Source organism: Heloderma suspectum, chromosome 11, assembly GCF_057233095.1.
Source record: "Heloderma suspectum isolate Gila_16-S chromosome 11, 16-S_ref, whole genome shotgun sequence".
Classification (NCBI taxonomy): domain Eukaryota; kingdom Metazoa; phylum Chordata; class Lepidosauria; order Squamata; family Helodermatidae; genus Heloderma; species Heloderma suspectum.
The window spans coordinates 29,438,612-29,451,653 of NC_139468.1; the positions used below are offsets into that span (position 1 = coordinate 29,438,612).

Consider the following 13,042-nt stretch of genomic DNA (forward strand, 5'->3'; position numbering starts at 1 on the left):
AGAAATTTGTAGGGAGAAATTTGTAATGTGAACTGAAATTTGTTCAGTTCACATTACAATACAAACTTACAAAATTTGCATGTCCCAAACCTAAATATGAAAGAGAACACAGCTTGCCATTAAAATCCATACATTTCTGATGTTTCTGATGCACGTCACAAAAAAGCACACCAGAAAAGCATGTATTAGAGAAGACAGCACACAAAAATGTATACGTTAAAATATGCATGCAAAAATGCACACGGAAATACGAACGTACTTCCATTTCCTTGCAAAACAATTTGTAATTTGATGCAGAATCGAGGTGGAGCAAACTTAGCATTGGAGAAATGAGCACCTGGGTGACATTGAGCTTAATTCGCCCATGCCGTGTGTGTGTGTGTGTTTGTGTTCTGCCTGCTGCGGTGGAGCACAATCATGGACACAGCCCCATTGCCATCAAAGCAGGGCCTTCAACATTTGCCGAGGCAGTTACGCCACTGTGGAAGCTGCCATGCAACTGGGGGGGGGGGGAATGAATCCCTCTCCCCAAGCTGCATTGATTTTAGTTGTCATCCAGAGGATGTGATCTATCTATCATCTATCTATCTATCTATCTATCTATCTATCTATCTAATCTATCATCTATCATCTATTTAATTTGTACCCCACCTTTCTACCCAGACAAATGCTACTCAATATATGTTGGGAAGCACCCAAAGGCTTGGCCTTCCCTCTTATTCGCGACACTTTGGAAGCCTGCAACACTGGAAACGTGTGGCTGTGATAGCATTAGAGGTGATTTGAAGAGTCAGAGCTCTTGATGTATCTACTTTATTTTCATTCCCCAAGCCCTGTAGGCCTGTTTTGGGTCTGGGCGACTTTTGAGAGATTAAATGCATTTTCCAAGTCACTCTGACAAGCTAGCAAAAAGCCACAAGCTTTGTTCCACTAGATTTAACAAAGGAATATTGGCATCTTCCCCCTACACAGCCAAGGTCAAAGAGACCATTTGCTCCAACAGTAGTTTCCCCTCACCCCCAAATGTAAATTGCAGGTGCTGGGGGTCCAATCTGGATAAGTAACACAGTAGGGGCAGGTGTTAAGGCCCCTTTACCCCAGCACACCAGGGTCCAGGTCCAGATTCGGCCTCCAGTGCCTGCTATTTGCAATGGGGGCACCTCCCATGGGAGGCTTTTCCCCCAATGCAAATTACAGTGATGTCTGTGTGTGTGTCCGCGTGTGTGCATGCATGCGAAGGGGCGGGGGGGAGACAGATAGGCAGACAGACAGAGACAGAGAGAAGCTGTGTAAAAAATAAATAAACGTGTGATGCATGAATGGGCTGTATGTGAGGGGGAAGGGGGAGGGAGAAGGAGAGAGAAAGAGGGGATAGATAGATGAGATTGGGTGTGTATGAGAGAGAGTGAGAGAAAAGGTTGCATGAGAGAGAGTGTTTGGTGGCCTTGCCCACTTTTTGGGTCTGGGTCACAACCACCTTTGAATCTGGACACAGCCACTTTTGGGTCTGGCCCCACCCACCAAAACATTAACCCTGAGGGAACATGATCCTCACAGTATCCCCACCCCTGGACTATCAGTTCTAATGGCTGCATTTGAGGAGGCCCTTTCCAGACCTCCCGTGGACTTATGGCCCCAGAAAACATGTCCATTGCTGCCCATTTACCCTCCTGGTGATTTTTCTTAATCAGTCAGAGATGTTGATTTTCTTGCTGTTGTTTGGTTTTGTTTTGAAATTGTGCAGTGCTGAACTTCTCAGAGAAAACGCTTCAGCAGTGGAGGTGACCAGTGTGGTGAGGGGAAACATTTTTATTAGGTCATCTGCTAGACCAAGGATTGCGTGCAACGGGGTAGTGCTGGTGGTGTCGGCCTCGCTTCATAGGGTCCTGTCACTCTGCTCTAGCCATTCTCATGCCAGCTGTGTGGGTCTCTCTGCTTCCTGAGAAATGTCAGACCTGGGGGTGGCACGGTCGCAGAATACAAAAAAAGTTCTGCTGTGAATTGCAGTGTCCAGGGTGATAAAAAGCTGGTGTTGAAATGGCAGCTCCCATTTGAAACGGTCTGTCAGGAAGAAGGATCAATATCTCTTCTCAAAAGAGAAAGGGAGCACAGTTCTATCACCTCATTTGCCTCATGTGTAAACCTGGTCTCTGTGACACCGTGCTAGGGTTGTACAAGAATTCAGTTGCAGTTTGTTAAACATTAGAACTAGGAATGGGGGAACTTACAATGTCTGAGTTAGTTGAGGTTCTCTGAATTCCTTCTTGAAGCTCAGTTCACCTTATTCATGTTCCCAAATGTGAGTGTCTTATTGTTGATCAGGAAAAAAAAATGTGTGTTTTTCCCAATTTGTGGGGGGGATCATTTTTTTTTTCCCAATTGGGGGGGGGAAGCATTTTTCCCAATTAAAATATGTGTATTTCCCTCTGAAGGCTAATACATGAAAATGCAGAGTTTTGGGGGAAATAGAAACACACATTGCAAACTTGTGCAAATGCCCCTTGTGTGTTTGTGCAAATGAACATTTTTGGAAGTGTGCACTTGTGCGAATGCATACTTTCTGACACAAGCACAAGTTGGGACATCACAAAAATGTCCTGAGAACTGTGTTCCTGTTCGCATTCATGTCCAAGGTTGCAAACGGGACATGTCCTCACTTTTTGCCAACAGTAATGACATTCTCGTTCATCCCTAATCAGAACTTGTTTGCAACTACAAACGTGAGCACATAGTTTGGACAAAGCTTGCAGTTTCCTAAGGCTGCGATCACACTTGCAAAATGTGTTTGATGGGGGGGGAATGCATGCACTTTTAAAAATGCACACCCAAATGCACACTTTTCCTGTTCTAACAAGAACAACACAATGTTGCATATGGGAATGAGGTAAAGCAAGCTTCAGGGTAGAAATAGGAGGAAACCGACAAGTTCAACCCTTGTTGATTCTCCCAGCCCTACATTGTGCTAGGATAGCACAGACTTCTTCTTAGATTTGTTTTCATCAGGGAAAGTACCCATATTCTATGTGACAGACTAGCAAAAATTCCCAAGGGCGTTCCATACTAGTGATGGATGAACCAATCTATTTTTGGTCCATGTGTCACTCTCATATGCATTCATCCCTAAATCTGTTCCATTCTGTTTTAAGCCACATTATAATTTGCATTTAAATATGTATTTTAAATGTCCCCCCCCCTCACAATATGCATTCTGTATCAAAATGCACATCCCAACAGAGTTTGATACACATTTCAGCCCGAAACGGCATCCAAACATTTGGGAAATGTGAAAGCCAGTGGGTAAATGGGTTCTGATCCATGCCAGTAAGGGCACATCAAGTCAGTTCATATCAAAATCCACATAGGATGAACTCCTGAAGCCTCCCGATTCCAAACAACCATATTGTCAACACCTGACTGTTGTTGTTGTTGTTGTTATTTATTACATTTCTATATCGCCCATAGCCAAAGCTCTCTAAGCAGTTTACAGAAGTTAAACATTAAATACAATATAAAATATTGAAAATACAATTTTAAAATATGGGCTATTCCTGATAACAACGGTGGGAAACATGTTGCCATCTAGATGTTATTGGACTGCAATTTCCATCAGCCTTTGCCAGCATGGCCAATGCTCAGGGATAGCAGGAGTAATAATCCAAGGCATGTATGGACTTCGTTAAATGCATTCCATCTGTGTTTCACAGTTTGGCAAGCATCTTTCATTCTATCATCCGCTCATTGATGGAATTGCGGGGAGTTTAGACAAGAATTCTGTTCCACTTGCATTAATGTGCATTAGCACTAATTTGCACTTGCACTAATGTTCATTAGCTCAAGCGCAAATTTGCATACCCCCCCCAGTAAAAAACAAAACACTGGTCTGCAAGTCTACAGAATCCACGCAACTCAGAGAAAGCCAGTCTGCTGAGGAATCCATGGATCTGATTAATAGAAAATAACTGGATTATTTGACTCCATTGCAGATTGTTCTGGCGTCCCTATGCCCGACTTATAATTTGGGACACTTGGCATGCCATATCCCTATTTTCAGGGTCTTGTCATCTCTTTCTCTCTCTCTCTCTCTCTCTCTCTCTCTCTCTCTCTCGACCAGGGGTGGGCAGAAGTTAGTTTGGAATCTACTGGTAAATGATCTGGCTGATTTGCAGTAGATGGACAAGAATAGCAACAAGAAGCTGATGCCCCCCCCCCTCTAAATTAGACTTTTCAAATTAAGAAACACGCGGGTGACCAGGCATGGAATTTGTGCATGGAAGAACTGTAATCCCAGCTTAGTTCTGATTCTCAAAACAAATTCCTGTGCTCAGCAGCTGATCAGAGGCATCCTATTTTTTTTTTAATTCTAAGTATGCATATTTTGCACCTGGATTCAGTTGTTGGATCTCTGGGTTCCAGTGGAACAGAGAAGATCGAGCCTCACTTGTGCCTTCCCCTGCTCTAATGACAATGCATTCTAGAAAGTGTCTGAAAAGGATCGCGCAAAACTGCTGCAATGGAACTGGAAATCTTTGGCTAGAAATCTGATACCCTCACCTATCCATCCCACTCCTTGACTCCCCACAGGCACAGGCACACACACACACACACACGGTTAAGTATATCAGAAAGAGGAAATCAATCAAGTTAGAGCTTGCTATTCAAGTAGCATAGTTCCAACCTGGTATCCATCTGTACATGTAATTTTCAATTTCTAGCTCTCTTATGGTTGCTGCTATTGACAAGGGTGAAATACCAGGAATCATTTCACAGGAAGTGGGAAGCGGGAAGGAAATTGTTGCTGCTGCATCTAGTGAAAGAGACAGAAGGCCCCTGCAACATTATTCTTCTTTTGTCATGTGTTAGTAACAGTGGTGTAGTGGTGGCGAGCCGTGCCGGGGCATCCCTCCGGAACTTTTTTTGAAGCCAGCCCCCAGCTGGGTCGCAGTCTGCTAGGGAAGGAGGAGGAGGGAGCAGAGGGAGTGTGGGTGGCTGTCTCTTGGCTGCCTCTCATCTACTACGCAGAGCCAGCCAGACAAAGGGGGTGAGCGAGAGAGGGAGCCGAGAGAAGGAGCCTGAGGGAGCTCTGAAGCCTCCTTTCGCCCCCCCGCTTCTCCTCCTCAGCTCTCGGCTTCTCCGCCCGAACCTGCTCCATGCCTGCGCGCCCGGCACTGCCCTTGTCTCCTGCAACACTTACACTGGCCACCGTTCAGGGATGCTTCTGCTGACCACAGAGGCAGCGGGGGGGGGGAAGGGGGTGCTGCCACCATTATTTATTTATGGGGCAGGGCAGGTGGCTGCTTTGTGCCAATTTTTAGGATTTATCACACAATCCTATGCACGTCTACTCAGAAGTCAGTCCCACTATGTTCAATTGCCAACTGGGCTTTCTCCGAGGTAAGTGCATAGGATTGCAGCCTTAGCTGCCTTCCCAAGATCTCTGTCAATTAAATTCGAGACAAAGACCCATTGGATCGCACTGTTAATTCTTGAACATTGATTTCTACAGTAAACAGAATTGCCAAATGCAACCATGCTCTGTAAGTGTCTGTCAGCCACACTTTTTGGTACAAGGTTGGGATATACCTGGACAAACAAACTCTGATGGAGGGAAGGGAAATGGGAAAAAAAATCAGTTGGGGGGAGAGGAGAAAGAAGGTAGGTGTGTGTGTGTGTGTGGTTCAATCCAGCTGAGTGTGTGGATGTTTCTGTTGCGGGATGGGAGAGGTATAATGAAGGAGCTTAGGAAAGGCTAATGGGTAATGTTGGGGCACTCAAGGGAGTGTGCAAGGGGCTGTTTAAATGAGAAGGGATCTGTCCAGGAGGGATGAGTTGAGAGGGTGAAGCTTCCATAGAGTATCATATTTTGGAAACCTAAAATGTTTGTGAGTGAGTGAAAAAGATTTTAACACCCCTGCATTTTTTCTCAGACGTCCAATTGAAATACCCCTGCCTTACTCTTAGCTGCACTGTTTTTGGATCCCAGTTGAAGGCTGGATATCTTTCAAGGTTGTGTACAACCTTAGAAGGGGGCGTGGCATGGCGTGGCTGTCATGAAGAGACCCCGCACTCCTGAATTTGCCACTACACTACTGATTAGTAATGTCTAGCATTTAACCCCCAGCCCTCCAATGCTGGCTGAACTGACCGAGGGATCCAATATTAGAAGGCCTTGTTGACAGTTATAGTTCTGTCCAAAATTCAGGTAGTACAAAAAGCAAGAGCTTCTTTACGTGATGTGGAATTCAGACAACCACGAGGTGAGGTGTGTGGTGGTGCTGGTGGCCACTTCGAGTCTAAAAAGGGCACAATCCCAAAAGGTTGTTCTACATATATTGTTCTGAATGATACATTTATTTTCAGCTCATAAAGTCTGGGCAGCAAATACCAGTTGTGTCCCTGAGATCCATTTCTTTATGGAAATAAGGTGTACTGTTATCTTGCCTTCTTGGGTGGGGCAGAATTTCCTCCAAAGTCTTTGCAGAGGGTCTTCCACTCACCTTAACTTTATGAGATGTCCAAGGTTTTGTTTGGCTCTTATATTTGCTTTGAAACACGGGTCCCACACCACACAGTGTGGCGTGAGGCCCTCTCTGCTGCTTCCTGCCTCCCGCATAGCCTAGAACGGCTTCAGAACAATGTGATGCAATGTGACATTGATTGTGTTGCTGTCAAGGTGTAGCTCTCCACCCATCAGCATAGCCCTGGACAGCTCCACAGCTTTTCTAGAAAGGGCAGGTGAGGAAAAGCAGCAGAGAGGGGGGCAATCTACATTACAACTTTAAACTGGTTTCAAACCAGTTTATCTAAAGGGATCCTGCAGTTTCATGAGGGTACTGAGAATTCTTTGCTAGAGACCCCTGTCCCCTGCCCAAGCAGCCCCTCTTCCTAGAGCTACAATTCCCAGAATTCCTGTATTTGGTAGCCGTAATTGCTAAAAACAGGTTTGAAACCAGTAAGGGTCTTGCGAAGCTTACAACAGTGTGGGACTCTTGTTAAGACACTCAGCCACCTCATACATTTGAGGTAAGCAGCAGGCCCTGTCCCTACAAAGGTTTCAAAGAAAATTCTTCACACTGCCCACAACTTCAGAACAGCTTTGATCCTCAACCGTCCTTGCAAATCACCCAGGGTTGGGGTGGGGTGGGGGCATGGGAGGGAACCATAAAGTATTTTCAGTATAACACTAAAGAACAGAGGATTCTCCTCTGACATCCCTTCAAATACTGTCCTGTGTAAAGCAGGACACATGGCCCCACTACCACTACATCCCTTGTGTGCCTTTTTTCCCCTTTCTCCCCAAACTTACCTTTGAACAGCCATGATGGGAAGGTAGCAAAGGAGTCATCTTTCCGCAAGCCTTCCTTGAGCCCAACAACAGCATTCCCCAACCTGGTACCCTCCAGTTTGGATTACAACTCCCATCAGCCCCACCTAACATGGGCGATGGTCAGGGACGATGGAAATTGGGGTCCAAAACATCTGGAGGGCAACAGGTTAGGGAAGGGTGCCCTAAACCCTTACTGAAAAGAAGTGTTTTGGTAAAAGGATCCCTGGGAATTGTAGTTTGCCCAGTCCTCGCTAAGCATTGCAGGGTATTGGCAGGCCAGCTGCCTTTCAGGAAACTAGGGATGTACAAAATCCTTTGAAAAGGGTGACATTCACAGTCGGGGGGAGGCACTCCATCCCTTCCCCCGAAATTCTCTCCGGCCAGCTCCGCTCTGCGGAGATTCCGCAGAGCCGCCAGCCGGGGCAGCCCACAGCCGGACATCCGGCCACTGGGCAGCCTGCAGGGACACAAATGGCGGCTGCCATAGCCACTGCCATTTGCGTCCCTGTATTTTGCCATGATAGGCTACATGAATATTTACATAGCCTATCACAGCAGAAAAATGGATGTGGCCACCATTCCCAAGTCAGCGCAGACGGCAGCAGGTAAGTGCTCCGTTTCGCGCGCCTTTCATGGGGCGGGGGGAGGGGGGCTTCATTCTGCCATGGATTTCGGGGGGGCGAATGCACTGGCATTCGGCCTCACCGAGATCTGTGGCAGAATTCTCTGACATCCCTACAGGAAACAGAAGCTGTTTCCTGAAAGAACCCCCAGTAAGCTTCCGAGGGACTCAAGGGCAGGTTTCCTGGCTGGAATATAGTTCAAAGACTCCTGCTCTAAACGGAATGGTTCTGCTTGCTGCATAATTCACTTTGTGGCCTTTTTTTCTTTCCTTTTTTTTTACCTTGTCTTGCCTTCCACAGGGCGCATGGCCCAGATGCGATGATCCTTGTGGATGGGCTGCCCCGACAAGCAAAAGGGGAGCTGGGCCTTTCTCAAATGCTTCATATTGCTAGCCAGATTGCCTCCGGGATGGTTTACCTTGCCTCCCAGCACTTTGTACACAGAGACCTGGCGACAAGGAACTGCTTGGTCGGAGCTAACCTGCTGGTGAAGATTGGAGACTTCGGGATGTCCAGAGACGTCTACAGCACCGATTACTACAGGGTAAGGCAGCTCTGGGGACAGAGCTTGGAGAGGGTGGTAATGGTGGAGGCCTGGGAAATGGTGCCATGGATGAATTGCACTCTTGTCTCGTCATTGCTAACTCAACTTTCATGCAATGTACATGAAGGATAGGTCTGCCGAGACCTATCAGCCGTAGCAACACAGTGGAACTTCCATTTTCAGGGGTAGTATACCCTGAAATGCCATATACTGGGGACAAACAACAGCAGAAAGGCATACTCATCAAGCCTTCCTTGTGAGCTTACAGGGGCACAAGGCTGGCCACTGTAAGAAACAAGAGGCTGGGCAAGATGTTTATCCCAATCTAGGAAAAACAGCTCTGATGTTGGTTTGCTCTTCACGATGGCTCTCCCACGCTATTTCTCCACAAGATAATGCAGGTATGATTGAATGGTGATCTACTTTTCCTAAAGCGGTTGAAATTTAAACCCTGGAGAGTGTTAGGCATTGGCACTGAAATAATTGGCCCATTTAGGGAGTACGGTTCCCAGAAAAACAGCCATGATAAATGTTTAGTGCCAGTCTTATAATGTGGACATGTGGCTTGCTTTCTTTTGGGGCGGGGTGTGTGTGCAGAGGTGTTCCAAAATCTTACATAAGGCAGCCTTGCATCTCTGAGACTCACCAAGCCAAATGTTCCCACGTCCCCCCCCAAATCTCCCTGCATATAGAGATGTAGCATATCGGGGAGAAAGGTTCAGTCTAGCCTTTTATTGGGTTCAGTCTAGCTTTCTCTTCTCAGTCTCGCCTTGTCATGTTCTTTCCTTTCTCTCCTCCTCCCCTGCCTGCCCCCCCCTGGGGACATTTTCACTGAGTGGCATTGGGATATACCAAGGCTGAGCTGAAATGCTTGCCCCATTCATGGGTAGCAAAATGAGAGAGGGGCATTTTGGCAAGGTCTTGGGGATGGATGTGGTATAAAGTGGGTGGGTGGTGAGCTCTGGACAAAGCTCTCCTCTCAGCAGCTGGCAACTGCCAATTTTCTCCCAGAATGGCATAGATGCAGTGTCATTCTGGGACATTTGGGGCCGGGGTAAGGGGAAGCACGATGTTGTATTCAGGGAATTCTGAGGAAATAAAAGAGCAGTTACGGCAGGCAGCCACCAAGAACACCTGCCCGGTTACCATTACTGCTAAAGAAGGGATGGTGCTGCACTGTTGATAAGTGCCTCTGAATATTTTTGGCTATTTCCCTTCCCATGCTGAAATCACCCCCAAGTTCTGGCCTCATTATTCTGAGCCAGAAGTTTGAAGATTCAATCTTTTGGCTTGGCTTTAAAACATACCAACTCCTACCTGATGATTGAAGTGGTGCAGTCCAGGGAAATTATTACCACTTAACTCTGCTATAGGGATAGAAATTAGGGATGGCGCGGATGCCTGACTGGCTCTGGGAGTCCTTCAGACTCCTTCCCCACACCTGTGCCCCCAGACTGCACCCACCGAGCCTCTGGTCTGGCTTGCCCCCGCTCATGCCCTCCCGGACATTCCCTGCACTCGTGGCCTATTTACACCTCTGATATTGGGTATATTAAGCTGTCCCACCCCTTCATGGATCACTGCCTTGTTGTGGCAAAGGGGCTTGCATAACTCAGTGAAGCCATAAGCTATGCCGTGCAGGGCCACCCAAGACAGACAGGTCATGGCAGAGAGTTCTGACAAAATGTGGTCCACTGGAGAAGGAAATGGCAATCCACTCCAGTATTCTTGCCAAGAAAACCCCATGGAATGTATCACAAGGCTAAAAGATATGACGCCGGAAGATGAGCCCCTCAGGTCGGAAGGTGTCCAATATACTACTGGGGAAGAGCAGAGGGTATTTCCAAGTAGCGCCAGAAAGAGTGAAGCGGCTGGGCCAAAGCCGAAAGGACACTCAGCTGTGGATGTGTCTGGTGGTGAAAAGAAAATCCGATGCTGTAAAGAACAATATTGTTTAGGAACCTGGAATGTCAGATCGATGAATCAAGGTAAGCTGGAGGTGGTCAAACATGAGATCGCAAGATTGAACATCGACATCTTGGGAATCAGTGAACTAAAATGGACAGGCATGGGCAAATTTAATTCAGGTGACCATCATATCTACTATTGTGGGCAAGAATCCCTTAGAAGAAATGGAGTAGCACTCATAGTCAACAAAAGGGTGGGAAAAGCAGTAGTGGGGTACAATCTTAAAAATGATAGAATGATCTCAGTACGAATCCAAGACAAACCATTCAACATCACAGTAATTTAAGTCTATGCCCCAACCACTGATGCCGAAGAAGCTGAGGTTGATTGGTTCTATGAAAACCTACAACACCTACTAGAACTAACACCCAAAAAAGATGTCCTTTTCATCATAGGGGATTGGAATGCTAAAGTAGGAAGTCAAGAAATCACTGGGATATCAGGCAGGCATGGCCTTGGTGTACAAAATGAAGCAGGACAAAAGCTAATAGAGTTTTGCCAAGAGAACAGGCTGATCATGGCAAACACTCTTTTCCAACAGTACAAGAGATGACTCTACACATGGACATCACCAGATGGTCAGTATCGAAATCAGATTGATTATGTCCTTTGCAGCCAAAGATGGAGAAGCTCTATACAGTCAGTAAAAACAAGCCCTGGAGCTGACTGTGGCTAAGATCATGAGCTTCTTGTTGCAAAATTTCAGCTTAAATTGAAGAGTGTAGGGAAAACCACTAAACCATTCAGGTATGACCTCAATCATATCCCTTATGAATATACAGTGGAGGTGAGGAATAGATTTCAGGGATTAGACCTGATAGACAGAGTGCCTGAGGAACTATGGACGGAGGTCCGTAACATTGTTCAGGAGGCAGCAACTCAATCCATCCCAAAGAAAAAGAAATGCAAGAAAGCCAAGTGGCTGTCTGATGAGGCTTTACAAGTAGCTGAGGAAAGAAGGGAAGTGAAAAGCAAGGGAGAAAGGGGAAGATATATCCAACTGAATGCAGAGTTCCAGAGAATAGCAAGGAGAGACTAGGGATGGGGGAGAATTTCTCCTCGAAACTTCGGGGGGCCGAGTGCCAATGCATTCAGTCCTCCGAAGGTTGTTCGGGGAGGAATTCTCCGCCCCCCCGCCCCCCGCCCCCCCCCCGGGATGGGACTTAACTTTCACAAATGTCCCTCCCGGCGGCGGGTCCCGGCGGCGGTTCGGCAGGTCTTCGTCAGGGGTGGGGGCAGCAGCCGGTCTTTTGACCGGCTGCCGCCGCCGCCATTACAAGAAAAGTAAAAAAAACACACCACCCCTGTGATAGGCTACATAACGATTAACGTAGCCTATCATGGCTAGATTTGCAAAGTCAGCCGTGACAGGCTACGTTAATCATCATGTAGCCTATCACGGGTGACTTAAAAAAAAAAAAAAAGCGCATACGGCTAATGGCGGCCCCCATAGAGAACTGCCATTCACTTTCCTTATTTGGTCCCTGTAGTCTACGTAAAGATTTACGTAGACTACGGCGAAAATAAGGGCAATGCAAATAGCGTTGCCCTTATTTTCGCCGTAGTCTATGTAAATCTTTACGTAGACTACAGGGACCAAATAAGGAACGCGAATGGCGGCTACCTATGGGGGCCGCCATTTGCGTACATGCTTTTTTATTTTTTTCCAAAGTCACCCGTGATAGGCTACGTGTTGATTAACATAGCCTATCACGGCTGACTTTGCAGATCTAGCCGTGATAGGCTACGTAAATCGTTATGTAGCCTATCACAGGGGCTTTTTTTTTTTACTTTTCTTTTGAAGTTCACGGCCGGGGAGACGGGGCGCTTCTCCCCGGCCTGAATTTCGGCCGGGTGAGGCAGGAAGCCTCCCCCCCCCGGCCTGAACTTCGGGGGGAGCAGCAAAGCGCCTCCCCCCCACCGCGAAGCAAGCTGTGAGACCAGGTAAATGACTTTCGTACATCCCTAGGAGAGACAAGAAGGCCTTCTTAAATGAACAATGCAAAGAAATCGAGGAAAACAACAGAATGGGAAAGACTAGAGATCTCTTCAAGAAAATCGGAGATCTCAAGGGAACGTTTTGTGCAAAGATGGGCATGATAAAGGACAAAGAAGGCAGGGACCTAACAGATGCAGATGAGATTAAGAAGAGGTGGAAAGAATACACAGAAGAACTATACAGGAAAGATCTGAATGTCCCTGATAGCCATGATAGTGCGGTCACTGAACTTGAGCCGGACATCCTAGAGAGTGAAGTCAAGTGGGCCTTAGGAAGCATTACTAACAACAAAGCTAGCGGAGATCACAGTATTTCCTCTGAGCTATTTAAAATCCTAATAGATGATGCTGTTAAAGTGCTGCATTCAATATGCCAACAAATTTGGAACACTCAACAATGGCTGCAAGACTTGAAAATGTCAGTTTACATTGCAATTCCAAAGAAGGGCAACGCCAAAGAGTGTTCAAACTACCGCACAATTGCGCTCATTTCATATGCCAGCAAGGTGATGCTCAAAATCCTACAAGCTAGGCTTCAGCAGTATGTGAACCAAGAACTACTGGAAGTACAAGCTGGGTTTCGAA

The 13,042-nt window shown here is 46.7% G+C and overlaps 1 protein-coding gene across 2 annotated transcripts in view; it reads left to right on the forward strand.

The window, feature by feature from the left end:
* The window catches only part of NTRK3 (neurotrophic receptor tyrosine kinase 3), a 749,187-nt gene that overhangs the window by 649,084 nt on the left and 87,061 nt on the right, over positions 1-13,042 (forward strand). For both annotated transcript variants that reach the window (XM_084817344.1, XM_084817345.1), the window contains exon 15: positions 8,248-8,491. In XM_084817344.1, coding sequence (XP_084673470.1) covers positions 8,248-8,491 — 244 coding nt within the window. The remainder of the gene's footprint in view (positions 1-8,247; positions 8,492-13,042) is intronic.